We start from the raw sequence: 25514 nt of genomic DNA on the forward strand, positions 1-25514 counted from the left end.
CCAGCAGGGAGCCTGCTTCTCCCTCTGCCTGTGTCTCTACCTCTCTCTGTGTCTCTCATGAATAAATAAAATCTTTTAATTTTTTTTTTATTTTTTAGTAATCTGTACACCCAACCTGGTGCTCAAATTCACAACCTGGAGACAGAGAGCCCATACACCACCGACTGAGCCAGCCAGGCCTCTACCACTTAGTATTTTTTAATGGACATGTATATTCATTCCTCTGTAATGTTGCAGGCCCTGTGGTAAGCGCTGGGAACAAAAGCAAAAGCATGGACCCTGCCTTCATGGATCACGGTGGGTGCTGTTTTGGATTTTTGGTCTGTTTGGTGTTTTTTCTTTACGGTCAGATAATAGATAAGTTTGTGTGCACGTGGGGAGGAAGACAGGGTTGAAAGGGGCCATGGGCACTCTGCGGAGGTCGAGCAGCAGCGCGTGGGCTCCCAATGCCCAGTTCCAAAGACGGATGCCCACACGGTAGGAAAGCCAGAGACGGGGGCGCTTGGGGGGCTCAGTGGGCTGTGCCCAGGTCATGATCCCAGGGTCCTGGGATCGAGCCCCACATCTGGCTCCCCGCTCACTGCAGAGCCTGCCTCTCCCTCTCCCCCACGCTTGTGCTCTCTCAGTCGCTCTCTCTGTCTCTCTCTCTCTCAAATAAATAAATAAAATCTTTAAAAAAAAAAAAAAAAAAAAGGAAAAAAAGCGAGAGAAAGAAAAAAGCCTGCAGAGGGCGGGAGGCTTGGAAGGAGCTGAGAGCGGGGGCGGGGCCTGGGCGGGGCCTGCGCGGGGGCGGGGCCTGGGCGGGGCCTCGCGGGGGCGGGGCCTGCGCGGGACCTGCACGGGGCGGGGCCTGGGGTTGGGGGCGGGGCCTGCGCGGGGGCGGGGCCTGCGCGGGGGCGGGCCGATTCTGGCGACTCCCTTCCCCGCGGCCGGGGCCTGCACCTGCCCCCGGAGCCCGCAGGGCCGCGGCGGAGCGCCGGCGTCCTCCCCGGCCGGGCCCGGGGTGGCGGTGGCCGACGGAGAGCCGCAGTGGGATGCGGCTGACGCGGAAGCGGCTCTGCTCGTTTCTCATCGCCCTGTACTGCCTCTTCTCCCTGTACGCCGCCTTCCACGTCTTCCTGGGGCGCCGCCGCCGGGCGCCGGCCGCGTCTACGCGGGGCCTCAGGAAGGGGGCGGCCCCCGCGCGGGAGAGGCGCGGCCGAGGTAGGACGCCGGGCGGCCGCGGGCCCCAGGGGCGGGTCCGGGAGGGCCCGGGGCCCCGGGGGCTCGTACCTCCTGCGGCTGAGGGCGGCGGGCCGGGCCGGGCCCGGGAGCGTGTGCGGCCGTGTCGGCCCCCTGTCCCCGGACCTCGCCCCCCTCCCCGGACCTCGCCCGCCCTCCCGGGAGCTCGCCCGCCCTCCCCGGACCTCGCCCCCCGCCCCCGGGAGCTCGCCCCCCGCCCTCCCCGGACCTCGCCCCCCGCCCCGAAGCTCGTCCCCCCCTCCCGGGAGCTCGCCCGCCCTCCCCGGACCCAGGGCTTGACCCCGGGGTCACGGGATCGAGTCCCGCGTCAGGCTCCCTGCATGGAGCCTGCTTCTCCCTGGGCCTGTGTCCCTGCCCTCTCTGTGTGTCTCTCAGGAATAAATGCACAAAATCTTAAAAAGAAAAAAAAAAGAAAAAAGAAAGAAAGAAAGAAAGAAAAGAAAGAAAGAAAGAAAGAAAGAAAGAAAGAAAGAAAGAAAGAAAGAAAGAAAGAAAGAAAGAAGAAAGAAAGAAGAAAGAAAGAAAGAAAAGAAAGAAAAAGAAAAGAAAGAAAAAAAATCAGACTCCTCTCTCCCTCTTTTCAGAGTTTTGCACAATAAATAGTATCTGAAATAGTGTCAGAATCAGACTCCGACTCCTCTCGCCCTCTTTTCGGACTTTTGCACAATAGTACCTAAAACTTACGTTCTGCAGTCAAGTGTTCAGAGATACAGTCAATGTAAAATTGAAACTTATCCAGTGATTTTTAGAAGGTTTCGTCTGGGAGAGAGAATTTTGTGTCTCCTGTTAACATTCTAAGATCGTTCAGAATAAAGATTTAATAAAGATTAAATTCTGATTTCCTTTAATTGTACGTGTTTGACCAGTCCAAATGCAGTTGCTTTGCCTCTAGGAAAACTGAAATTATCACCCTCGTATCTAATTTAAATGGCATGAATTCATCTACAACTGCAGGTCCACCTTACTGACAAACACTGTTACTCTTTTTAAAACAGAACAATCTACTTTGGGAAGTGAAGAATGGAATCCTTGGGAAGGAGATGAAAAAAATGAGCAACAACACAGATTTAAAACTAGTCTTCAAATATTAAATAAATCCACGAAAGGGAAAACAGACTTCCATGTACAAATCTGGGGCAAAGCTGCCATTGGTAAGTTAATGTATAGAACTAAGGGATGTAAAAAGAATTTCTCAAATGTACTTTATTAACATTAAATTCAATTCATTTTAATACATTTAGTTTATTTCATTGTTAAGCATTGTGATATATTTTTTGCTTAATATTTCATTTCTCCTTTCAGTTAGACAATATCTATGTAAATACACAAACACGAATATTCTATTGTTGGTCTTTTGCAGAGTACAGCTTTATTTGTAGATACAAAGTAGAATGTAAGCATCCTTATATAGAAATGGCTATGTCAACTGAATTTTCATTATGTATGTATTAATTGGACACTTGAGACACAAGTAAGTATAAGAGGTGGCCCCTGACTTGCCAAAAAAATTTGGGAAACATTGAACTGAACAAAGTTAAACAAGGTTCTTTATTGCAGGCCATTCTCAGAGCCTTTACATGCCAGTGTTCATTATAAATGTGTAAAAAAGAGATACAATATATAGTCGATTAAACTTGAATACCCACAAAAGCATTTTTGCTCCGAGTACCATGAGATTCTTGTGTTCCAAGTTATATACTATGCTCAGAGAATGGGACCCTCAATGAGGGCTACAAGAGTCAGACAGAATTTAATGAATTAAAAGGGGCTTTGTTGGGCCTTTAAACATGAGTTGGATTTATCCACAGTGAGGGATATGGATAGAAAGGACCAGATGAGAAGAAAGTAATCAGAGAATGATGCTTTGCCCTTAGTACGTTTCATAAAGTCCTTCACACTTGCATGCAAATATACATCCTTGAAGAATTTGGCTGACCTCCAAATTTCCAGTAACTAGACTGAGGCTCCAGTCATCAAGTTCTGGCAACTTTCTTCTTTATAAGATCTCTGGTATTCATCTCATCCTTTAAATTCTCACTTCCCCATTCTAGTTTTTCATTAAATCTACATCTTAACAAGTTTTCATGTCTCCAGACTTTTCTTTTTGCAATTCAGTAAGCACAAAATGACTAGATGAGTTTTATCAAGCACTGCTTTTCCTCAATCTATTTCCCAGGCATATAGGATTCCAATTCTATTCTTATTCAAAAAGGAAGAAGGGGGGGGTGCCTGGGTGACTCAGTTATGTGTCAGACTCTTGATTTTGTTCAGGTCATGATCTCAGGGTCCTGAGATTGAGCACCATGTCCAGTCTGTGCTCAGTACAGAGTTGGCTTAGGATTCTCTTTCTCCCTCTCCTTCTGCGCCTCTCCCCCACTTCAGGTCATGATCCTGCAGGGAGTCTGCTTCTCCCTCTATCTCTCCCCATTGCTTGTGTTTCTCTCTCTCTCTTTCTCTCTCTTTCTTTCTTTCTCTCTCTCATTCTTACTCTCAAATCAATAAATAAAGTCCTTAAATTAAAAAAGGGAAGGGGGATCCCTGGGTGCCGCAGCAGTTTGGCGCCTGCCTTTGGCCCAGGGCGCGATCCTGGAGACCCAGGATCGAATCCCACATCGGGCTCCCGGTGCATGGAGCCTGCTTCTCCCTCTGCCTGTGTCTCTGCCTCTCTCTCTCTCTCTCTCTCTCTCTCTCTGTTACTATCATAAATAAAAATTAAAAAAAAAAAAAAGGGAAAGAAAATGAAGTCATTGATCCAAGCAATTCTAAATTCTAACCAGGCAAATTGTTAGGTTTCAAGGCCTGGGAATAAGCTGTAGCTCAAAATTTGCTTCTGGTCTTGCAGCTCTACGTTTGCAGTAATCCTTCCTTTGTCATAAATGGTAGCATGTGCTTGCAGCTCAGTAGTTTTATCAGCTGGTATCCTGCTGATAGGATTTTGGGAATCCAATACCCTTCTTTCATTTCAACATCTCTCTATCCCATTTAGTCTAAGCCAGCAGTGTTTCTACTGATACAACCTTTTCAAGAGCCTTGTGGGTCTCCTATGTATGTTACATGGATTCACTCCATTAGACAAGAGCCCCTCCAGGTCTTTCCTAGATAATCTTGCCTCTGTTTCTGGCTTCTTGCTGAGATGGCTGAGGAGACCCATAAATTACACACCTACTGTCCTCAAAGAACCCTCTATGTGACTGAATATTTTAACCTTTTTATCCTTTTAAGGCACTAGCAAAAAGATACTCAGCTACATCCAGCACCTTCTTTCAGAACATGCTTTCCTGACAGTAAGTCTTCTCTAATTTTCCACCCTTTTGCAATTGAACAGACCAAGAATTTCCCAAATCACCAAGTCCTGGCTCCTTCTTGTTTAACAGCGCCTCCCTCAATCACTCTTTCTTCTTATATTTACTATAATCATCAAGAAGAAACCAAGCCATAGCTTCAACACTGTTTGGAAATCTCTTTACCTAAATATCCAAGCTTATCATTTACAGGTTCCACTTTCCATATAACTTCTGGACACAGTTCAGCTAAGCTTTCTGGTGCTATTATAACCAGAATCCCCTTCTCTCCAGCTTCTAATAGCATATTCCTCATTTCCTTCTGAGTCCTCACCAGCAGCACTTTGAACATTCATATTAATCCTGACAGTCTACTTAGATGTTTATAAAAACAATATAGGCTTTATTTCTATTGTGCTTTTTTCTTCTGAGTTCTCACTAGCTAAGTCACTAACACCCATACTTCTATCTATAACCCGACCAAGGCAATCTAATCTAGGATTTTTATTTTTATTTTTTTATTTTTTTTTATTTTTTTATGATAGTCACAGAGAGAGCGAGAGAGAGGCAGAGACATAGGCAGAGGGAGAAGCAGGCTCCATGCACCGGGAGCCCGATGTGGGATTCGATCCCGGGTCTCCAGGATCGCGCCCTAGGCCAAAGGCAGGCGCCAAACCTCTGCGCCACCCAGGGATCCCTAATCTAGGATTTTTAAATCATGCTCCTCAAAGTTCTTCCAGCCTCTTCCCATTACCCAATTCCAAAGCCACTTCCAGATTTTTAAGCATTTGTTAAAGCAGTATCTCATTTCCAGGCTCCAGAATGAATAGTCTCCTATAGCTGCCATATCTAGTTACCAAAAATTTAAGTGAATTAAAACAACGCAAATTTATTATCTTTTTTTTTTTTAATCAAGATGTAATTGACATATGACATTATATTAGTTTCAGGTATACAACATAGGGGTTTGAGATATTATATTTTATGAAGTGATCAACATGATAATTCTAGTTAGTATCTATCATCGCACACACCCTTTTTTTTTCATGTGATGAGAACTTTTAAGATCTATCCTCTTGGGCAGCCTGGGTGGCTCAGCAGTTTAGTGCCTGCCTTCGACCCAGGGCCTGATCCTGGAGACCTGGGATCGAGCCCCATGTCAGTCTCCCTGCATGGAGTCTGCTTCTCCCTCTGCCTGTGTCTCTCTGCCTCTTTCTTTCTCTCTCTCTCTCTCTGTCTCTTGTGAATGAATAAATAAAATCTTTAATTAAAAAAAATCTATCCTCTTAGCAATTGTCATATATAAAACAGTATTATTAACTATAGTCACCATAAACTTACAATCTTAAATTTCTGAAGGTAGAACTCTCAAATGTGTCCACATGGCTGTATTCTTTTTGGAGGCTCTAAGAGGAGGATCCGTTGCCTTGACTTTTGCAGCTTCTTGAGGCTACCCACATTCCTTGACTCACAGCCCAGCATCATTCTGACTTCTGCTTCCATCCTCATGCCTCCTTCCCTTACTCTGACACTCCTTTCTCCCTCTTGGTGAGGACGCTTATGATTATATAGGGCCCATCCAGATAATCTAGGATAACCTCCCCACCTCAGCATCCTTAATCACATACAGAAAATTTCTTTTGCTATGTAAGGTAATGTATTCGTAGATTCTAGAGATTACATCTTTGGGCATCTTGGGTGGACAGGGAAGCATTATTGGGCCACCACATGTGGAAAGCTTTATCTGATTGGCCAGGTGTCTAAACACGGTTATTTTGTATCCTTTAGTACCAGGGCATAATGAGAATGGAACAAAGCATATCTGTCAATGTAAGTAAAACAGGGCCCCCAGATTATTTCATTCTGCTTTCAGAGATTTCATTCAGGTGAATTCACAGGAAAATATCAAGGGCTGCCCTGAGGAGGAAGATGCAATGGCATTTGTCTGCAGGGACATCATGCAATGAGGCATGTGTGTTCACATCAGGAGGAGTTACTATCTCCTTGATATATTGACTCTGTACGTATATATGTGAGCTCCTCTGGCTGTGTTTGGCACAAAGTCATGAATTCCCCTAGGTTGCTATAATACAGAAACCATTCTAATCATATAGTAACTTACATTATAACAGATTTCAGGTTAAAGTAGACAGTAAAAGTCCAGGGATAATTAGGGGTTTCTCAAACTTAGAGTAAGAGAAGTTATTGTCTTTAATATAACCCACATTTTGCCACATTTCACACTGACAACCTCTGAATTCTCTCTTACATTAATTGCCATATTGATACTTTTGAGCTATTTCTTAGCAGAACTGCCTGCCAAGGGACAAAAAAGGAATACAGTCTCCTTTCCTGATCAAATTATATACATGGGCAGAACATCTCATCTCACACATGAGAATAAACCAGACAGTAAATGGGTTTTTTTGTTTGTTTTTCTTTACCAGGTTTGTATCTCTGGGAGCATATTTTCGAAGGTTCACTTGATCCCACTGATGTGACTGCTCAGTGGAGAGAAGGAAATTCAGTTGTAGGAAGAACACATTACAGGTATTAATTGTGCAACATTAACATTTGCTGTGTTTCTATATAATGTTTTATATAAATACTAGAAGAAAAATAAGAGGAAAACACATTTAGAGACAGCATTTCTACTTCAATTTGTGAAGAATAGAAAATAGAAAAGTAAATAATAGTAAAAATACTAAAATAGTAAATAGTAAAATAGTAAAAATAGTAAAATAGAAAAGTAAATCTCATGAAAATAGATTTTCTCATGAAAATAGTAAAAATAGTAAAATAGTAAATAGTAAAATAGTAAAAATAGAAAAGTAAATCTCATGAAACTCTACTGTAGTTAAAGTTCACTGGAACATTTTACAAAATACTTCCTTTTTTAAGTTTTGTCTGTTTCATTTTTATCAAAACATTTATGATTATATGGGGAAGTTCATGCTCCAAATTTTGTAACATTTGGTTGTTGATAAGCATTTAATATTCCACATTTTGAAGGAATAATATATAAACTTAAAAGTACTTTCATTTTTGTCTTCTAGTCACGTTCACCTATTTTATAATACTCAAGTGGTATCAAAGCTATTCTTATGAGTTGTGAAAATTTTATAAAAATATATATGAGTTCTTTCATGATTTGATGGTATAGATTACAACTTTATTGCAATTACTCAGAAATCTGTTTTTAGATTCAGTGAAACCAATGTATCGTTAAGGCTTTTTGAGTTTTTATCTTTATAAAACTTTTATCGATGATCTCTTATTTCTAAAGCTATTTAAATAGGTAGAAAGCTATGTGGTTAATCTCAATTTCATCTGAATTTTCTCTGCTCCTTTAATTCTTTGTTTGCTTTATACACACTTACAAAGCAATTTCATTTCATGTATCTTTTCAAAGTAATCATTCTTGAGAAGTAAACAGATTTTTATAGCTTTTAAAGATTTTATTTATTTTAAAGATTTTATTCATTTATTTTTAAGTAACCTCTATACCCATCATGACCCCAAGATCAAGAGTCACAAACTCCTCCAGATGAGCCAGCCAAGTGCCCGAAAATGGGTGAATTTTATGAAATGTAAATTAAAACATGATCTTTAGAAAGAAGATCAACTTTTTTTTCCCAACTTTTTCATAAGTAGCATATGTTAATTCCTCCTAAGAAATTAAAAATGAAAAAAAAAAAGAAATTAAAAATGAAGGTGCCTATGAAATTGAACTGTAAATCAATATACAGTAGATACATGTAGAGATAGACAAAGTTCTTTCAAGAGAAAGAATGAGTCCCAGGCTCACTTGTAACCTAATTGAACATAATATGAAGAATGTATCAATAAGGTTTTTGTGAAGGTAAATGAAAGAGAGATAATATTCAGTACTGGAGATAGAGAGAAAGGAGAATGGAAGGTAGGGAGATGTTGCAGTACCTATTCAAGTAATAGTAAAAATAATAAAACTAATAACAACAGCAAGACTTCTGTAGTGATTACTATGTGCCAGATACAATTTTAAGCCTATACATCTGTTAATTCGTTTAATCTTCAAAATAATCCTGTGAGGGGTGCCTGGCTGGCTCAGTCAGGAGAGCATGTGACTTTTGATCCGGGGGTTGTAAGTTTGAGCCCCATGTTGGGTGTAGAGATTACTTAAAAATAAAATCTTTTTAAAAATAATCCTGTGAATTAGAAACTATTATTTGCCATATTTGAAATTTAGGGAAATCCAGGCAGAGGTTAAGAAATTTGCCCAAGTTTAGACACCTAATAAGAGGTACAGCTGGAATTTGAATTCAGATACTTTGGCTGCAGTATGTGCTCTTAACTGCTCTACTGCTCAGAGGTGACAGCACTTCATCAGGCCCACTCAAAAGTTCAGTCTGCTACCCAGGTGTTCATGGACTCACACCCTGAGCACAGACTACATATGTTACTGATTCATGGTAAACACGGAGTCATTTCTTCCCTTCTGAAACGTAGATTTGAAGTACTACATATAGTTAAATCCCATATCCTGTTTCCATATTTAATCAAACAACCCTCATATGATTGGGTATTACTTGCAGTCTGTCTATATGGAAAGAATGTGCTGGTCAAGTCAATATAAGCATGTGGATTACCATTCTGAGTTATTTATTGGTGTTCTGGATTACATGCTTTGGACCTATATGTTGATACGAGCTCTTTGTAAACATAAAGTTTTATTGTAACAAAATGGATTCATACTTTTTTACACCAAGTACCCTGATAGTACTTAGAAACTCTTCCCAGCATCTTAAAGGTGACCCATACCATCTAATTCAGTTTTGGTAAATAAGGATGAATATGGGGCGCCTGGGTGGCTCAGTCAGTTGAGCATCTGCCTTTGGCTCAGGTCATGATCCTGCAGGGAGTCTGCTTCTCCCTCTATCTCTTCCCATTGCTTGTGTTCTCTCTATCTCTCTCTCACTCTCTCTCTCAAATATATGAATGGAAACTTTAAAAGGAAAAGAAGGAAGGACAAAAAATAAGGATGAATGTGTTGAAATATTTAGGTTAGTAGCCTGTGTCAACTAAAAAGTTGCAAGCCCATAAGAATTTATTAATTTTGGAGAAATAAATTATATATACTACTTGCATGAATCTAAAACTTTAATAAGCTGTTTTAAAAAAATCTGTCATGAGAGTGAACTTCTTGAATACAAAGTTCTCTTAATTTTTGGAAAAAACACTATTGCTATATGATCATAATATGAAGTCTCAGTAAAAATTTCAGAAGGAAAGGTAAACTTCTCTATGAATTTTTACGAATTTTTCTGACAAAAATCTTAGAGTTGTCCCCATAATGCATATTTTCATTTCAAATACCAGAATATGAGATTTATTTTATTTTTTAAGACTTTATTTATTCATGAGAGACACAGAGAGAGAGGCCGAGACACAGGCAGAGGGAGAGGCAGGCTCCCTGCAGGGAGCCCGACATGGGACTTGATCTGGGGACTACAGGATCACGCCCTGGGCTAAAGGCAGGTGCTAAACCGCTGAGCCACCCAGGGATCCCCAGAATATGATATTTATATGGATAATACTCATTTACTTTCAAACACCCAAATCCAATTATCTTAAGCTAAGAATATGTATAAATTCTTGAATGGGATTAGAAAAATAGAAGCCAGGAGATAGGGATGCCAGGGTGGCTCAGTGGTTGAGTGTCTGCCTTTGGCTCAGGTCGTGATCCTGGGGGTCCTGAGATGGAGTCCTGTATCAGACTCTCCGCAGGGAGCCTGCTTCTCCCTCTGCCTCTCTCTCTGCGTCTCTTATGAATAAATAAATACAATCTTAAAAAAAAGAAGCCTGGAGATGAAAGGAAAAGTAATCATTACTAATGATTTAAAAACCTGGGGTTTTTCTGGGGTACCTCGCTGTCTCAGTCAGTGGAACATGCAGCTGTTGATATTGGAGTTGTGGTTCAAGCCCCGTGTTGGGTGTAGAGATTACTTAAAAATAAAATCTATAGGGGTACTTGGTTGGCTCAGTCAGTAGAGCATGTGTGTGATTCTTGATCTCAGGATTGGGACTACCTGTAAGTCAAATTCTGGACCATAGATCAGTGCAGGTTTCAGATAAAAATTTTTACTGGTAAACAAAAACAATGTAGTTAATTTTTCATAAAGCCCATTTTCCCACTCCAGCCATGATAGCACAAGAGTGGGAATATTCCTTCATTAGCATTGAATTAGAAGGATGCCTGGGTGGCTCAGTGGTTAAGCCTCTGCCTTTGGCCCAGGGCGTGATCCTGGAGTCCCAGGATCGAGTCCCGTGTCGGGCTCCTGGCATGGAGCCTGCTCCTCCCTCTGCCTGTGTCTCTGCCTCTCTCTGTGTGTGTCTCTTATGAATAAACGAATCTTTAAAAAAACAAAATTTAAAAATCTTTTTAAAATCTTCAAACAAACAAACAAAAAACAACATTGAATTAGAAAAGTATGGAATCCTGACCGTAATGCCAACCCCAAAAGTGGGATAAATTTCAGCAGCTATTCAAATGTAAAGGCTGTTCATAAGTTTGGTATACCAATTTTGTAAAACCAAAATTTTAAAAACTGCTAATTAACCAAAATTGATATAGAATCTAGTGGCTAAGATCTCCCCCCTCTGCCTGTGTCTCTGCCTCTCTCTCTGTGTCTCTCATGAGTAAAGACATAAAATCTTAAAAAAAAAAAAAGAATCTAGTGGCTAAGAGCCACATGGACAGTTTGCTTGTACACATATTCTTTTTTTTTTTTTAAGTAATGTGTGCACCCAACATGGGGCTTAAAATTACAGCCAGTAGATCAAGCATTGCATGCTCCATCAGCTGAGCCAGCCAGGAACCCCATCTTGTGCACTTATTCCTAATCAAGGTATTTGCCAGACTCGTAGCTGGCAAATTAGTAATCTATATAACTCAATATAACAATGGTGTATATGTAGTGTTTGTTCAGTAGTACTTGTTGAATTTAGAAAAAAATGAAATAATAATTACATTGGATTATTGGATTCTAAAAAATATATTCTGCTCACACTCAGCTTAAAACTCAAAATCTGAATGATTTCTCTGGACTTTATATATATTGAAAGTACTTCCTAGGAAGAAATATTTAACTGAACCAAGGAGAAAAGAAAAAATACTGAAAATTAGAAGTTTTGACTATTAATGTATGCTAAGAAACCTAGAAGAGTAAATCACTGTTTTAAAATTCTGTATATGAGCTCTTTAAATATGTTTATTCTTCAGTTAATGAAATTTTATGATTGATGCTTGACTAATACCCTTAGGAAACTAAAATACACCTTTCATCATGCATAAATATACTGTAATATCTCATACATAAGACCTTCTTTATATAATGTATAGCTAGAAAGTTATGGCTAAATTGAATTTTTGTAACTTGATTCATACTTTAAATGCAGTGAGAGAACTTAAATAAATTGGTAGGGCAAATAACTCCCTGAGAGAGAATTACTGCTTGTTCATTCAGCATTTCCTGAAGCCCATACTAGTTGTTCATTCTAGGCTCTTGGGATTTCAAAGTAGAAAATACTTTTCTCTGACCTCAGGGAGTTCACAGACTAGTGGTTGAAACAAACACATAAATAATTTTCATACTCCATATAAAGCGTAATGATAAGTATGTGAGTAGTCTATCATGTTAGTTGGCAGGGAAATGGAGAAGGCCACTAACCCGATCTGAGCAGAGTTGTAGAGTTGGGGGTATGAGGCCTATCAAGAAAGGTGATGATGGCTGAGCTGAGCCCTTCAAAAATTAGTAGGAGTCAGCAAAGTGGTGAGAGGAGATTATATTCCTACAAAGGCAACATCAGAAACTAAAAACTGATAAAGAGCTGTCTTGTGCATGGAATTGCAAACCATTCAGAATCCGTAGGGCATGAGACAGGGTAGGTAGCTGAGACTGGGAGTGTAGGGCAAGGACCATATCATGGTGGACCTTACGTGTGCCACATTAAGACTCTTGGACTTCATTCTTGGGCAGTGAAAAGCAATTGAAGATGATTAGGCAATATAGTGGCATTGCCATGTATGTTTTTGGGGTAGATTTCTCCAGTAGCCACGTGGAAAAATGATTTGGATGCAGGCAGACCAGCTAGGAGACTATAAGTATCCAAAAGATAAATAACTAAGCGATGAGGTAAGGAAATGGTGGTAGGGTTAGAACCAGAGACAAGTTCGAAAAATATTTTTGGGCCAAACTTGCAGAACTTAGATTATTGGATACAAGGATGAGAGCAAGAAACGAATCTGACAACTCCCCAGTTTCTAGCTTGTGCAGCAGGATAGCTTGTGTGAGATCAAAATAACAAATACAGGGATGGGAGCTGGTTTGTCCTCCCTTCTCTACCCAGCAGCACCTGCCTGACCCCCTCTTTCTCAGCAGGCAACCTTTCCCCCTATTTCCTCAAGAAAATGGAGTGTATCCGTGATTATCTCCCTTAACTAGCTCCCCTAAAGTTTACCTACATAATCTCTGTCTCACCCAACCTTAACTCTCAGTGAGATTGCCCTGGCTCAGGGTTAATTCCCTCCACCTGTGCTTCCCCTCTGCCTCTTCCAGCACCTTCCTTCCTCAATTACTTCCTTGCTCTCCTTCATCCTTAATCTTTTACTCACTATTGCTTTCCCACCTTCTCATCCAGACCTTCAAGAGTATCTGCATTCACTGTCCCCAGTTCCTTCTCATTTACTCTCAACACATGGCAGTTCAACTAACAATACACACAAAACTATTTGAATACACACACACTACAATACACACATAACTATTTGAATCCTACGGGATTTTTCTTTTACCTCCAAAATTTCTTTACCCAGACCTGTGCTTCCCAGACTGTGTACTGAGGTACCCTGGGGCACACAAATATTTTCTTAAGACTTTATTTCTAAGTAATGTCTACATCCACCATGGGGTTTGAACTCACAACCTCAAGAATCACATGCTCCACCGATTGAACCAACTGAGTGCCCAAGCACCACAAAATTTTTTAAATCTTTGCAGGAAACACTCTATTACTTCACATTTGTCAGACACCATGCAAACCACCAGCTCGAGGTAGTTCACAGTTCCAACACTAGATCACCCTACATTTATTTCAGTGATGCCACATCTTTGTGGAGCTGGGTTTTCCATGGTTGCTGTGCTGAAATTCAGGTACTGTGCAAAGATCAACGTGGGACAGGCAGTGATAGTGGCAGTATCCTTTCTGACTCCAGGGTTTGAGAAGTTGTGTAGTGCTCAACAGGTACACACATCCATCTCATTATTATCTGTGGTTAGTTGAGAATGAATTAGGAATTTTTTTCATTCGGTATGTGAATATTATTTTTTAAGTGACTTCTAAGCAGTTAAGACGTAAATACTTATTTAGTTGTTTGGACTTAACAATTTAAAATTACTGAACCATTACTCATTTCTTCAGCTTAAGAGGCCTTGAAAAAAAATCACTAAAACACTGAAGGTGCTGGGAACAAAGAAAGTTTAGGAACCTCGAATTTCCATCTCCTCATCTCTGACCCTGTGACTTACACCGTTACCTAAACATGACCTCGGAGGTCCAGAAAGCCAATTCAGAGCACAAGGGCCAGTGTTCCTGCTGCTGGAATGCAAGAGCACTCCACAGAGAGCAGTGGAGAGTCCAAGATGAGTCAGAGGAGCCCTAAATGGATCATACTTCATTTTGTTCACTTATGTGAGTCAATAAAATTAGAAGTATTCCTTTCACATGAAAGTGAGACTTGAGTATAGCTTATGATACTATTTTACGACTAAAGCCACGTGTTAAAACACCTATTGTAAACTCCCAAATTAATGGCATGTGAACAGAAGTTTTGCCATGTCCTACAAAGTTAATACCATAAAAAATTATCTTTTGCTTTCTTCCTGTGCAAATATAGCAAATTTCTAGCCATTAGAGATCTTTGTGATAAAAAGGCCCAAAACATTCTAAATTTTTGAAATTCTTATAAGATATAGTTTAACTCTTCTGACTAAATTGAAATTCTTATAAGATATAGTTTAACTCTTCTGACTAAATGTCTTCTTCCATTTTAACCTGTTTCTGATTGGGTTAAGGTTCTAAATGTATTTAAAATACCTAGTACCCAGGTGCACCTGGCTGGCTTAGAAGAGCATGCAACTCTTGATTTGGGGGTCATGAGTTCAAGTACCAGATTAGGTGTAAAGATTACTTAAAATAAATGAATAAACTCCGGTAGGGCTGCCACCCATGGGGCCACAGCCTTCTTGCCCGCCCACTCCATGCACACATGGCAAAAATGTCCAGCCCTACTGAGACTGAGCAGTGCATCGAGTCTCTGATTGTTGTTTTCCAGAAGTTTGCTGAAAAGGAGAGTAACAACTGCATGCTCTCCAAGGCAGAGTTCCTAACCTTCTTGAATACAGAACTGGCTGCCTTTACAAAGAACTAGAAGGACTTTGGTGTCCTTGACCACATGATGAAAAAGCTAGACCTCAACTCTGATGGGCAACTGGATTTCCAAGCATTTCTTAATCTTCTCGGTGGCATGGCCATGGCTTGCCATGACTCCTTTTTAAGGTCTACCCATTTCCAGGAGTAAATCTAAGGAACTTCTTGGGCCTGGCCTCCAGATCACCCTCCTTCCTGCAAAGCAGCCTCCCAATCATCACTTTTCCTCACATCCTACATGGGCCCTGGCCCAGAGTGTCCACCGCCCTTTGCATCCAGTCCTGCTGGTACTTAATAAAGGAATAGTGTTGTGTAAAACACAGTTAATAAACAAAGTTTTTAAAAATTCAGTTCTCAGATTTTCCAAGTTCATTTGTTTTTAAAATTACATCTTTCTTTTTTTTTTTTTTGATAGCTTTGTAATAAAAAGAATAAGTGGTTGTCACAATAACTTGGAAAATTCAGAAGATGTTTCCATCACTCATAAAACCACCGTGTCCATAATTCCAAAAACAGGATTAGACCACATTTCATCATGTATACTTCCAGTCTTTTTTCTATGTATCATATTATGTAATTAAAAATGTAGTACAGATACAATATTGTTTTGTTGCTTTCTCTCAGATTAATAACATGTACTGAGCTCCATGGCCAATATTGTATTCAGTGCTTTACAATAATTACCACCTTTTATCCTCACAATCCACTGTTTTTCTCCAACTAAACTAGTTCTCCTTCCCATGTGTAATCTCATTCTCCTTATATACCCTTAAATCACAAGCTTACCTGCCTCTCTGCCCTTGTTCATATTACTTATATTTCCTGGAATACCTTTCAACTTTTACCTTCCTCTACTCATGTCCCTTTCATTTAACCTACTTTAGCAATTTTATTCTGTATCACTTAATATAGCATTTAATATATATTTTCATGTTAGTGTTTACTAAACTGTAAAACACTGTACAGGTGTTTATTATCTATTATACACCTATATAAAGCAATAAATAGAGAATAGATATATCAATTGAAAGATGCTTTACACCTCAAAGCCATACCCTATAAATAATGCTTTAACACAATTATATCAAGGATGAACAATGATAGATAAAAATATATGTCTCAGGACAAAAAGACTCATGGTATTATCTTTTATCAGGACTATAAATTATCCTGATAAAAATGTTCTTATCTAGTTAGAAGTTAAAATGGAATATTATTAGATAACTGTCAATATTATCTGATCTAGTAAAATGTTTTATGTTTTTAAAAAAGTAACACAAGCTTCGGTGTGGCACTCTTTAAAATAGTTTGAGCATATGAGATATATGCACTTAAATGTAAATAACTAAGTTTGAAGCCTGTCTCTACAATTGCCTCTCTAGTGTCTACTAGCTTTATGTAAGTCATGTAACCTCTCTCAAAATTTCCTTTTCTTCCTTCATAAAGTTGACCTAGGGTGGGAAAGGAGGGCTGGAAGATTTCTTGTACTCTAGGAATTATGCCTGCCTATAAATCTAAATCTAATTTCACCTTTAGATTTATATGGTAGTTCATATACTACCAATAATAAATACTTTAAACCTCTCCTATCATCACGATCCCTAAAGTATTCTCTAGCCCCTCAGATTCTGCAGATTCTCTTAAATTGCTAAAAAAAACATTAAATCATTGGCCACCTCCAATGCCAGGTCCCGTCCCAGGCAAATACAAAACACAGTTCTCATCCCAGTAGGTTACTCTCATTGTACAATAAGGTCATAGAATCCACACAGTACCCATACACACAAACAAAATATATATTTAGGTTTGGGGTTTTTAATAATATCTACTAACTCTAGTATATTTATTAAGCATAGTGTCATGGAAACAACTTAACCTCTAAGTAGACATGTCCCGATTCACAACTCAGTGATGCCTCACTAGGTTATGCAACTTCAGCCTGATTTCCCAAATGCAGGGTGAGGACTAACGTGCTCTGGCGAGCTGTTGGAAGATAAATGACAACCTATGCAGAATGCCTATCTGTCATGTTTTTTCTCCTACAATAATAAGCAATAAAAGCAGAATTTCAACATCTTTTAACTAAAGACTCTGGGTTATGGGGCACCTGGCTGGCTCAGGCAGGAGAGCATGCAATTCTTGATCTCAGGGCTCTTGAGTTCGAGCTCCACATTGTAGAGATACTTAAAATCTTGTAAAAAATAAAATTAAATTAAAAAGACCCCAGACAGTTATAAAGAAATGGTTGAGCAGGTCGTAGAGAATTCAGGACCATTATGGCTAATTTTAACATAGTTTAAAACTTTTTTATATTTAATACGTATTAATTTAAAATAATTCAGTGGTATTGGTTGTTCTAAGCACACAGAATATAAAAATGTGAGTTATGAAACATGTCTATTACAACTTTTTTCCAATACAGTAAGGAACAGAGAAAAATATATTCTCATTTACCCATCACGCAGAACAAATTCTAGCTCTCTGTCATATTTGCTTCAGATACTTAACTTTCCTCTTAAAAGAATTAAATATTCCCTGTAAAAAGGAAGCTTTCTTTGTACTATTCCCCAGTTCCTTTTCCCTTCTTCCTGGTAACCTCCACGGATGTGTAGAATGCCATCCTCCAGTTTCTCAATTCATCACTTACACTTCATTCAGATAAAGAGCATAACAGTCACTCACACCATAAAAGAGATGAGAACTACTGATTTAAATACCTTTCCAGGAGGAACTATACATATAGAGTTTCACACTCAACTGTGAATAGTTTACTAGCTTAAATTCTAGCCACCACTTATTTTGAATGTGGTTAAAAGTAACAACAAAGCTACCACATTTCTGATTGCCATGCGCAATTGACCTTCCTACCACCAAAGCTCCCCATTAACCCACAGCCATGATGTATCCTTCAAACTTGTTCAAAAAAACTTGTGTTATAGAAATATGTCTCTAGAAAGAATACAGATTAAATCTCATTGTAGATTTTATATAAAATGATTAAAAACTTCTGATCTCAATTACCTTTGTTCTGTTTCTCTTTATCTCTTGTTCTTGTTTTGTTGTTTTGTTTTTAACAGCTTCATCACTGGCCCAGCTGTAGTCCCAGGGTACTTTCCCATCGATGTGAATAATGTGGTACTCGTTCTAAACGGAAGAGAAAAAGCTAAGATCTTTTATGCCACCCAGTGGTTACTTTATGTACAAAATTTAGTGCAAACCCAAAAACTCCATCATCTTGCTGTTGTGTTGCTTGGAAACGAACATTGTAATAATGAATGGATAAACCAGTTCCTCAAAAGAAATGGAGGCTTTGTGGAGGTGCTTTTCATGATATATGATAGCCCATGGATTAATGACGTAGATATCTTTCAGTGGCCTTTAGGAGTGGCAACGTAAGTAGAAAATATTATTACGTATTTCTAGACCTAAGACCTGAATTTCTGAATCAGGAAGATTGTACTTTAAATTTGTAAAAAATGTAGTTCTGGGATCATCTGGGAAGCCCAGTACAATCTTTTCCATGGAAAAAATATGATTTGGCCTCATGCTTCAGTAGTAATAATGATGTTTTTAAAGTACTTTAGTTTGGGGGGAGGGGTTGCTTTTTGTTTTTGTTTTTGTTTTTTGAGAGAAAGAGAGTGAGTGGGGAAGAGGGGCAGAGGGAAATGAGAGAGAGAATCTTAAGCAGGCTTCATGCCTAGCACAGACCCCAACTTGGAGCTGGATCTCCCAACCCTGAGATCATGACCTGAGCCAAAATCAAGAGTTGGACACTGAACTGACTGAGCCACCCAGGCACCCCTAGCATATTTTAGCATTTGATAAAGAAAGCAGATAAGTTAAAAATCCCAAGGCATAGGATGAATGTTCAGGTTTATCAGTAGTGCCCTAAAGAGATGTTTAATAGAAAATGGCAGACAGATCTTAAAACAACTACAGAGTCTATATAATTTATAGTAAAAACAAACAAAAATCTTACTGGTAAAGCATGTTAAATCAGGAGCATAGCATACCTTTGGATTTGAGAGGATCATAATATGCTCAGATCCGCCACTGAGACTGATTGAACTTGCACAGATCTCTTCTATAATAGTAGGAGTTAATTAAGTATTAACTAAGGCTTCTAAATATGTCTATAAAGTCTTTCTATAAAATGGAAAGCTCATTTTTTATCTTTCTGTTAATAGAGAGTTTTTAATTAAGTTGACTCTAAGGTAAGTTAAACTTAGAGCCAGCACTAGTACATAAACTTCCCAAGGCCAGGCGTTTTGTCTCTTGTTCTCTGTGTCGACAGAGTCTAAAACCAAGCCTGCACAGAGTAGACAATGAAAACTTGTCAAATGGATGAATTACAAAAAATCTCGCTATCATGCTTTTTGAATCAGATATTCATTATTCATTCTCATCACTTGTTACCAGATGTGGCCTTAAATTGCTGCTTAATTGGCTACACAGCATCACCAGAGAAGCATATTAACAGACATATTTCCTGGCCTACCCTGTGGTATTCCAACTTAGCAGGTTTGTGGTAGTATCAGACAAAAAGGTTTATATTAAGTATAGCCAGATATAAGACCCTTTGAAAATTCTATCCCTTGAGTAGAGCTCATTGTAAAATGCTCTTTCACAATTTCATTTTACAATTTCATTGTAAATTACTCTTTCACAGTAACACTATATAGTCTGTTCATACAATTTCCATACATTGAATGGAAATTCTTTGTAATTCTGTGTTTGTTGGACTAGACCAATTTTTTTTTTTTTTTTAATAAATCAGTGGTTTTCAACCAGAAGCTGTTTTGTCCTCCAGGAGACATTTGACAGTGTCTGGATTTTTGATTGTTACAAGTGGAAGGTGGAGGCGACAGTGGCACCTGGTAGGTAGAGGCTGGCCAAGGATGCTGCTAAATATCCTACAAGGTAGAAAACAGGCTCCACAACAAAAAATGAACTGGCCCAAGATGGCAGTAATGCCAAGGTTGAAAAAAACGGTTATAGAATATTACATAAAGCTTCTTCCTTATGGGAAGCTTGTATGTCAGGCACCCAGTTTGGTGTCTGATTGTTTCCAGATGCCCATAAGAATAGGTCAGTTGCGACAGGCCTCTCCTGTTGGTATGCAAGGGTTTTTTTTTTTTAATATTTTATTATTTTTTTAAAGCTAGTTTTTGGGCAGCCCGGGTGGCTCAGCAGTTTAGCGCCACCTTCAGCCCAGGGCATGATCCTGGAGACCCAGAATCAAGTTCCACGTCGGGCTCCCTGCATGGAGCCTGCTTCTCCCTCTGCCTGTGTCTCTGCCTCTCTCTCTCTGTGTCTCGAATGAATGAATGAATGAATGAAATATAAAGAAAGAAAATTGGAGCTCTTTCCTATAGCAATGTGTATTCTATAATTTTTCCATCACCTGGCTAAAACATTCATTAAATTATGATCTTTATAAATGTGGATTATTTATACTTTGAAGATCTTGAAGTCAACCTTCCTTGACTACAAGTGTATGGAAGTTGAGGTGTATAAAAAAACAAAGCATTTCAGGCACTTAGTCTCTACAGCAATTTTGTAAAAGAGGTCAATTTAAGGTTTTTTTGGTTTTTTTTTTCAGTCAGTAGATTCAGGGACTTTTCCAAAGTAAGCATGGAAAATTACAGTTTGGGGTTTAAAAAATCATACTTGAGATCTCTTCTCTCTGTATCATCATGCTACCTATGATGTTAGGTTATATGATAATCTGCCAATCTTGTTGTCATATATTGTTAACTCATATGTACTTATTTTTGTAGATACAGGAATTTTCCTGTGGTGGAGGCGAGTTGGTCAATGCTGCATAATGAAAGGCCCTACTTATGTAATTTCTTAGGAACGGTTTATGAAAATTCATCCAGACAAGCACTAATGAACATTTTGAAACAAGATGGGAACGATAAGCTCTGTTGGGTTTCAGTAAGAGAACAGTAAGTTCTTATGTTTACTTGATTCACCTGTTTTGTTCTCCAGTCCGAGAGTTGCTTTTTGTAGCAGCATACGTTTCTAAAAAGACATTGTTAACTTCATTAATACCAGTCTTTTTCCAGAAGATACTTCTATAACTTCGGTAATTAAGGCTGTGTAGAAACTGGATTGTATGCATTTAAAGTGGGGAGAATCTCCTATAGCTGTGGTCCACCCTGAAGAGGAATGCTAGGAACCATCCCATGCAAATGTCAATTGTTCAAGATGCCTCAGTTGACAATAAGGTCTTCGGTTCACCCCTGAGATGTTCAGCGGACCGGTTTTTCAGAGTTCCAAGAGTGGCATGAATTAGTCCTCACACCTTCAGGAAACTGACACCACCCTGAGGACAAGAGAACAGGACACAGTATTCTTTGAATCCCCAGATCTAACATAGGCCCTTGCACAAAACAGGCCTAGGATAAATGGGGAGCGGATGGATGGATAGATGGATGGATGGATGGATGGATGGATGGATGGATGGATGGATTTAATAGGGTCAACGTTCCTTCATCTTTTGCATGGTTATCATGAAATAGGTATTCATGGATTAAAGGAAGAAATTTTGGAATAATGCCTTTTGATTTTAAATAAACAAATGCGTTTTCATGTGTAGAGTCATCAGAGAAGAAATGCCCTTCCAGATCTACAAATATATTCATTGTAGCAGATACTCTCTTTTTGAAAGCATAACTCCCAACTCTAACAACCGAGATAGTGTTACCATGCTATAGCCAGTCAACATCGATTTTTCAGGCAACTGCTATATGCCAGAAACTATCTTAGCCATAAAGAATACAGCAGTGAACAAATCAGGCAAAAGTCCACGCCTTCTTAGAACTTAAATGTTTGTTGGAGGAGACAAACCAGGAAAATATATCGTTGTCAGAAGATGATAGATGCCATGGAAAAACAGTTCAGCAGGGGAGGGATGTAGAGAGGACTAGGGACCAGGAGTGGAGCATCTGCTGTTGTAGAATGGCCACAGAAAGCTCGAGTATAAAAAGTCCAGGCCTGAAGAAGGTGCAGGCCTGAGCCCTGTGTCTATTTAGGAGGAGAGTAGTCTGGGCAGAGGGAAAGCAAATGTAAAACGCCACCAGGGACAGTGTCCCAGGAAAGTAATGAATGAAGCCAGTGCAAAATATCAAAGTTGATCACAGGAATAGACTTATTCTTGTAATTCCTCTAACAACATTGAGCCAGGAGGTGGAGTAGGTGTCCTCCTTGCTTCTCATTGCTGCTTCCAGACCATTCTCCCTTTTCCCTCCCTAAAACCTCCCATTGTGAGTATCATGTCAGCAGACAAAACCATTCATTGCTCTTCCTCTTTGAAGTCATTTACTGACCCTGGGGTTTACCTCCTTAATTCTGCGGAGAGTTTAGTTCTGGCACATTCTCACTCTCTCCCATGTTACCCCAACCTAATTCTTGGTGATTCCAAATCTACATAGATGGTCCTTCCATCACCTCTGTCTTACAGTTCCTTTACCCCTAGTCTTCCGTCTGGTTCTCCACCTGGCCTCGGCCATTCAGTGTCACACTCATTTCATCATTTCATAGACCTTATCACATACACCTCATCTTCTCTGTGGTCTGAAGTTCCAGCATCTCTCTCTGTAACCACGATTTTTCTATCATTCCAGCTTACTCCCTGTATCTATCTGACTATAACAGTTCAGCTGGGATTTATAATTCATTGTTCCTACCACCTTTTCACTGTCCTTTACTCACCTCATCTTTACTTCCTTCTTTTCCCCACTTAAATGTCCTGGTCAACTATGACCGATATACATCCAACTCCCTAGTTCCCTAGTGTAGCAAACCCTAACTCCGGCTAAATCTAGCTCTCTTACCTGGTCCGTACCTGCACCACGCAGCCAAACACACACACAGAGAGAATTGTGCCAATAGACCTGGCTTTAAATACATGACCTCATGGCACCTGGTGTCTCAGTCAGTTAAGCGTTTGCCTTCTGCTCAGGTCATGGTGTTGGGGTCCTGGGATCAAGCCCCACATAAGGCTCCCTGCTCAGTGGGGAGTCTGCTTCTCCCTCTCCCCCCACTCATTCTCTCTTTCTCTCTCTCTTTCTCTCTCTTTTTCTCTCTCTCTCTCATAAATAGATAAATAAAATCTCTTAAAAAAATACATGACCTTGGGCAGCCCTGGTGACGCAGCAGTTTAGCGCCGCCTGCAGCCCAGGTGTGATCCTGGGGACCCAGAATCAAGTCCCGCAGGCTCCCTGCGTGGAACCTGCTTCTCCCTCTGCATGTGTCTCTGTATCTCTTTCTCTCTCTCTCTCTCTCTCAATGAATGAATGAATGAATGAATGAATGAATGAATAAATAAATAAATAAACAAATAAATAAAATCTTAAAAAAAAATACATGGCCTTGATTCTCAAGTGCCCAGAGTGTCAGCAATCATGTTTCCATTGTCCATGTACTCCCCCACTCTCCTACAAGACTGTTTTATACCTTCTTCTCTCTTCATTACGTTGTGACCCTATTGCCCATTTCACTGAGAAATTAGGAACAGTCAGGAGAGAATGTCTGGCCTCTTACCTGCTGCCCTTGGCCCTGTACAGTCTATTCTCAACACGGGGGCCAGATTAATTCTGATAAAATTAGAATTAGGGGTCATGTCAGTCATGCCTCAGATCACAAGCCCCCATGATGGGATGCTCTGACTTCATCTCCTATACCTCTCCCCTCGGTTACTCTGCTTCAGACCCTCTGGCCTTGCTGTTCCTTGAACTTGCCAGGCACACACTGTCTCATGGCTTTTTTTTTTTTTTTTTAAGATTTTATTTATTCACAAGAGACACATAGAGAGGCAGAGACCCAAGCAGAGGGAGAAGCAAGCTCCATGCAGGGAGCCCCATGTGGGACTCGATCCCGGGACTCTAGGATCACACCCTGGGCCGAAAACAGGCTCTAAACCACTGAGCCACCCAGGGATCCCCTCTCATGGCTTTTATACCTGTGCTGCCCTCGGTTGTCCCCTCAAACGTCTGTGTGGTTTGCTGCCTCACCTCTAGCTCTGTGCTCAGATGCCCCTGCAATGAGACGTTCCCAGGTAACCTATTTAAAACTGCAATACTGCTGGCTAAGAAACTCCCTCCTCACTACTCTGCTTTATTTTTCTTAATAGTACTTAACACCTAATAATATACTGACCTGACTTGATTATTCTCCATCTCTATCACCAGAACTAGAATTTAAGCTTGATAAGGGCCAGATCTTGGAGGGTGGAATAGAGAAAGAAGAACCAGCACTCAGAAAATACTGGCTGGGGGTCCCTGGCTGACTCAGTTGATAGAGTGTGAAACTCTTTTTTTTTTTTTTTTTTTTTTAAAGATTTTATGTATTTATTCATGAGAAGAGACTCAGAGAGAGAGGCAGAGACACAGGCAGAGGAAGAAGCAGGATTCCCACAGGGAGTCCGGTGCAGAACTCAGTCCCAGGACCCCAGGATCACAACCTGAGCCACCCAGGTGCCCCAAGAGTGAGACTCTTGATCTCAGGGTTGTGAGTTCAAGCCCCACACTGGGTGTAGAGATTACTTAAAATTTTTAAAAATATTGGCTGGATTCACATTCATTCAGAAATTTTATGATGACTATTAGATTTAAACGTGTCACTGTATACTCTTCAAATTCTTAAATATTTTCAAAAAATCTATTTGGGCAGGATTTTATTTATCTCTCTTGCCTGTCATCTCTGTAATGTGTTTGCCATTCCCCGTAGCTGGCATTTTCTTTCATGAAAGACATACTTAAGTAAAGTGAAAACTAAGTTGTTTTCCTGATTTTTTTAGGTGGCAGCCTCAGGAAACAAATGAAAGCCTTAAGAATTATCAAGATGCTTTGCTCCAGAGTGATCTCACATTGTGCCCGGTAGGAGTAAACACAGAATGTTATAGAATATATGAGGCTTGCTCCTATGGCTCTGTTCCTGTTGTAGAAGATATAATGACAGCTGGCAACTGTGGAAATACGTCTGTTTACCGTAATGCTCCTCTGCAGTTACTCAAGTCCATGGACGCTCCCTTTATCTTTATTAAGAACTGGAATGAACTTCCTGCTGTTTTAGAAAAAGAGAAAACTCTAATTTTACAAGAAAAGATTCAAAGAAGAAAAATGTTACTTCACTGGTATCAACATTTCAAAACAGAGCTAAAAATGCGATTTACTAATATTTTAGAAAGTTCATTTTTAATGAATAATAAAGGGTAACTGTTAATTATCTTCTTGAGCTAAGATCTGATTTTTTAAATAATTTCTAATACTCTGTGTGTGTGTGTGTGTAAATGTTCTTTGAGGTAACCTTGTAGATCCTAGATTATGTATATAATGTTGACTAAGTAAGTGCTCCCTTATTGGGCCAATCCTTCAAATGAAGTTAAAATGTTACTCACACTCACTTTTACAAAGTCAGATGGTTTAATGTTTATCAGTTCTTCTCATCCATTCAGATCCACTCTAAGGTAGCAGCATTGTGTGGTGGAAAGACAGCTTTGGAGTCAGAACCTGGGTT

At 39.8% G+C, this 25514-nt stretch overlaps 1 protein-coding gene and 1 pseudogene across 2 annotated transcripts; both read left to right on the forward strand.

The window, feature by feature from the left end:
• Positions 1 to 914: 914 nt before the first annotated feature.
• RXYLT1 (ribitol xylosyltransferase 1) lies at positions 915 to 25225 on the forward strand. 2 transcript variants are annotated; one of them, XM_072843069.1, is made up of 6 exons: positions 915 to 1203; positions 2238 to 2393; positions 6971 to 7073; positions 18068 to 18382; positions 20771 to 20941; positions 24796 to 25225. In XM_072843069.1, exons 1-6 carry the CDS (start codon positions 1035 to 1037, stop codon positions 25211 to 25213), a joined length of 1332 nt encoding a protein of 443 aa, XP_072699170.1. In that variant the 5' UTR covers positions 915 to 1034; the 3' UTR covers positions 25214 to 25225. The 2 variants fall into 2 exon arrangements, with proteins under 2 accessions (XP_072699170.1, XP_072699173.1); XM_072843072.1 differs by lacking the exons at positions 915 to 1203; positions 2238 to 2393; positions 6971 to 7073 and adding an exon at positions 14034 to 14252.
• On the forward strand, positions 14259 to 15569 carry LOC140642464 (protein S100-A11 pseudogene; annotated as a pseudogene).
• Positions 25226 to 25514: the final 289 nt, after the last annotated feature.

Source organism: Canis lupus, chromosome 11 (assembly GCF_048164855.1).
Source record: "Canis lupus baileyi chromosome 11, mCanLup2.hap1, whole genome shotgun sequence".
Classification (NCBI taxonomy): domain Eukaryota; kingdom Metazoa; phylum Chordata; class Mammalia; order Carnivora; family Canidae; genus Canis; species Canis lupus.

Coding starts and splice junctions, on each gene's coding strand:
- RXYLT1 (XM_072843069.1), top strand. CDS start 1,035: ATGCGGCTGACGCGGAAGCGGCTCTGCTCGTTTCTCATCGCCCTGTAC. Junction 1,204..2,237: donor GCGGGAGAGGCGCGGCCGAG/GTAGGACGCCGG, acceptor TTTTTAAAACAG/AACAATCTACTTTGGGAAGT. Junction 18,383..20,770: donor TGGCCTTTAGGAGTGGCAAC/GTAAGTAGAAAA, acceptor TTATTTTTGTAG/ATACAGGAATTTTCCTGTGG.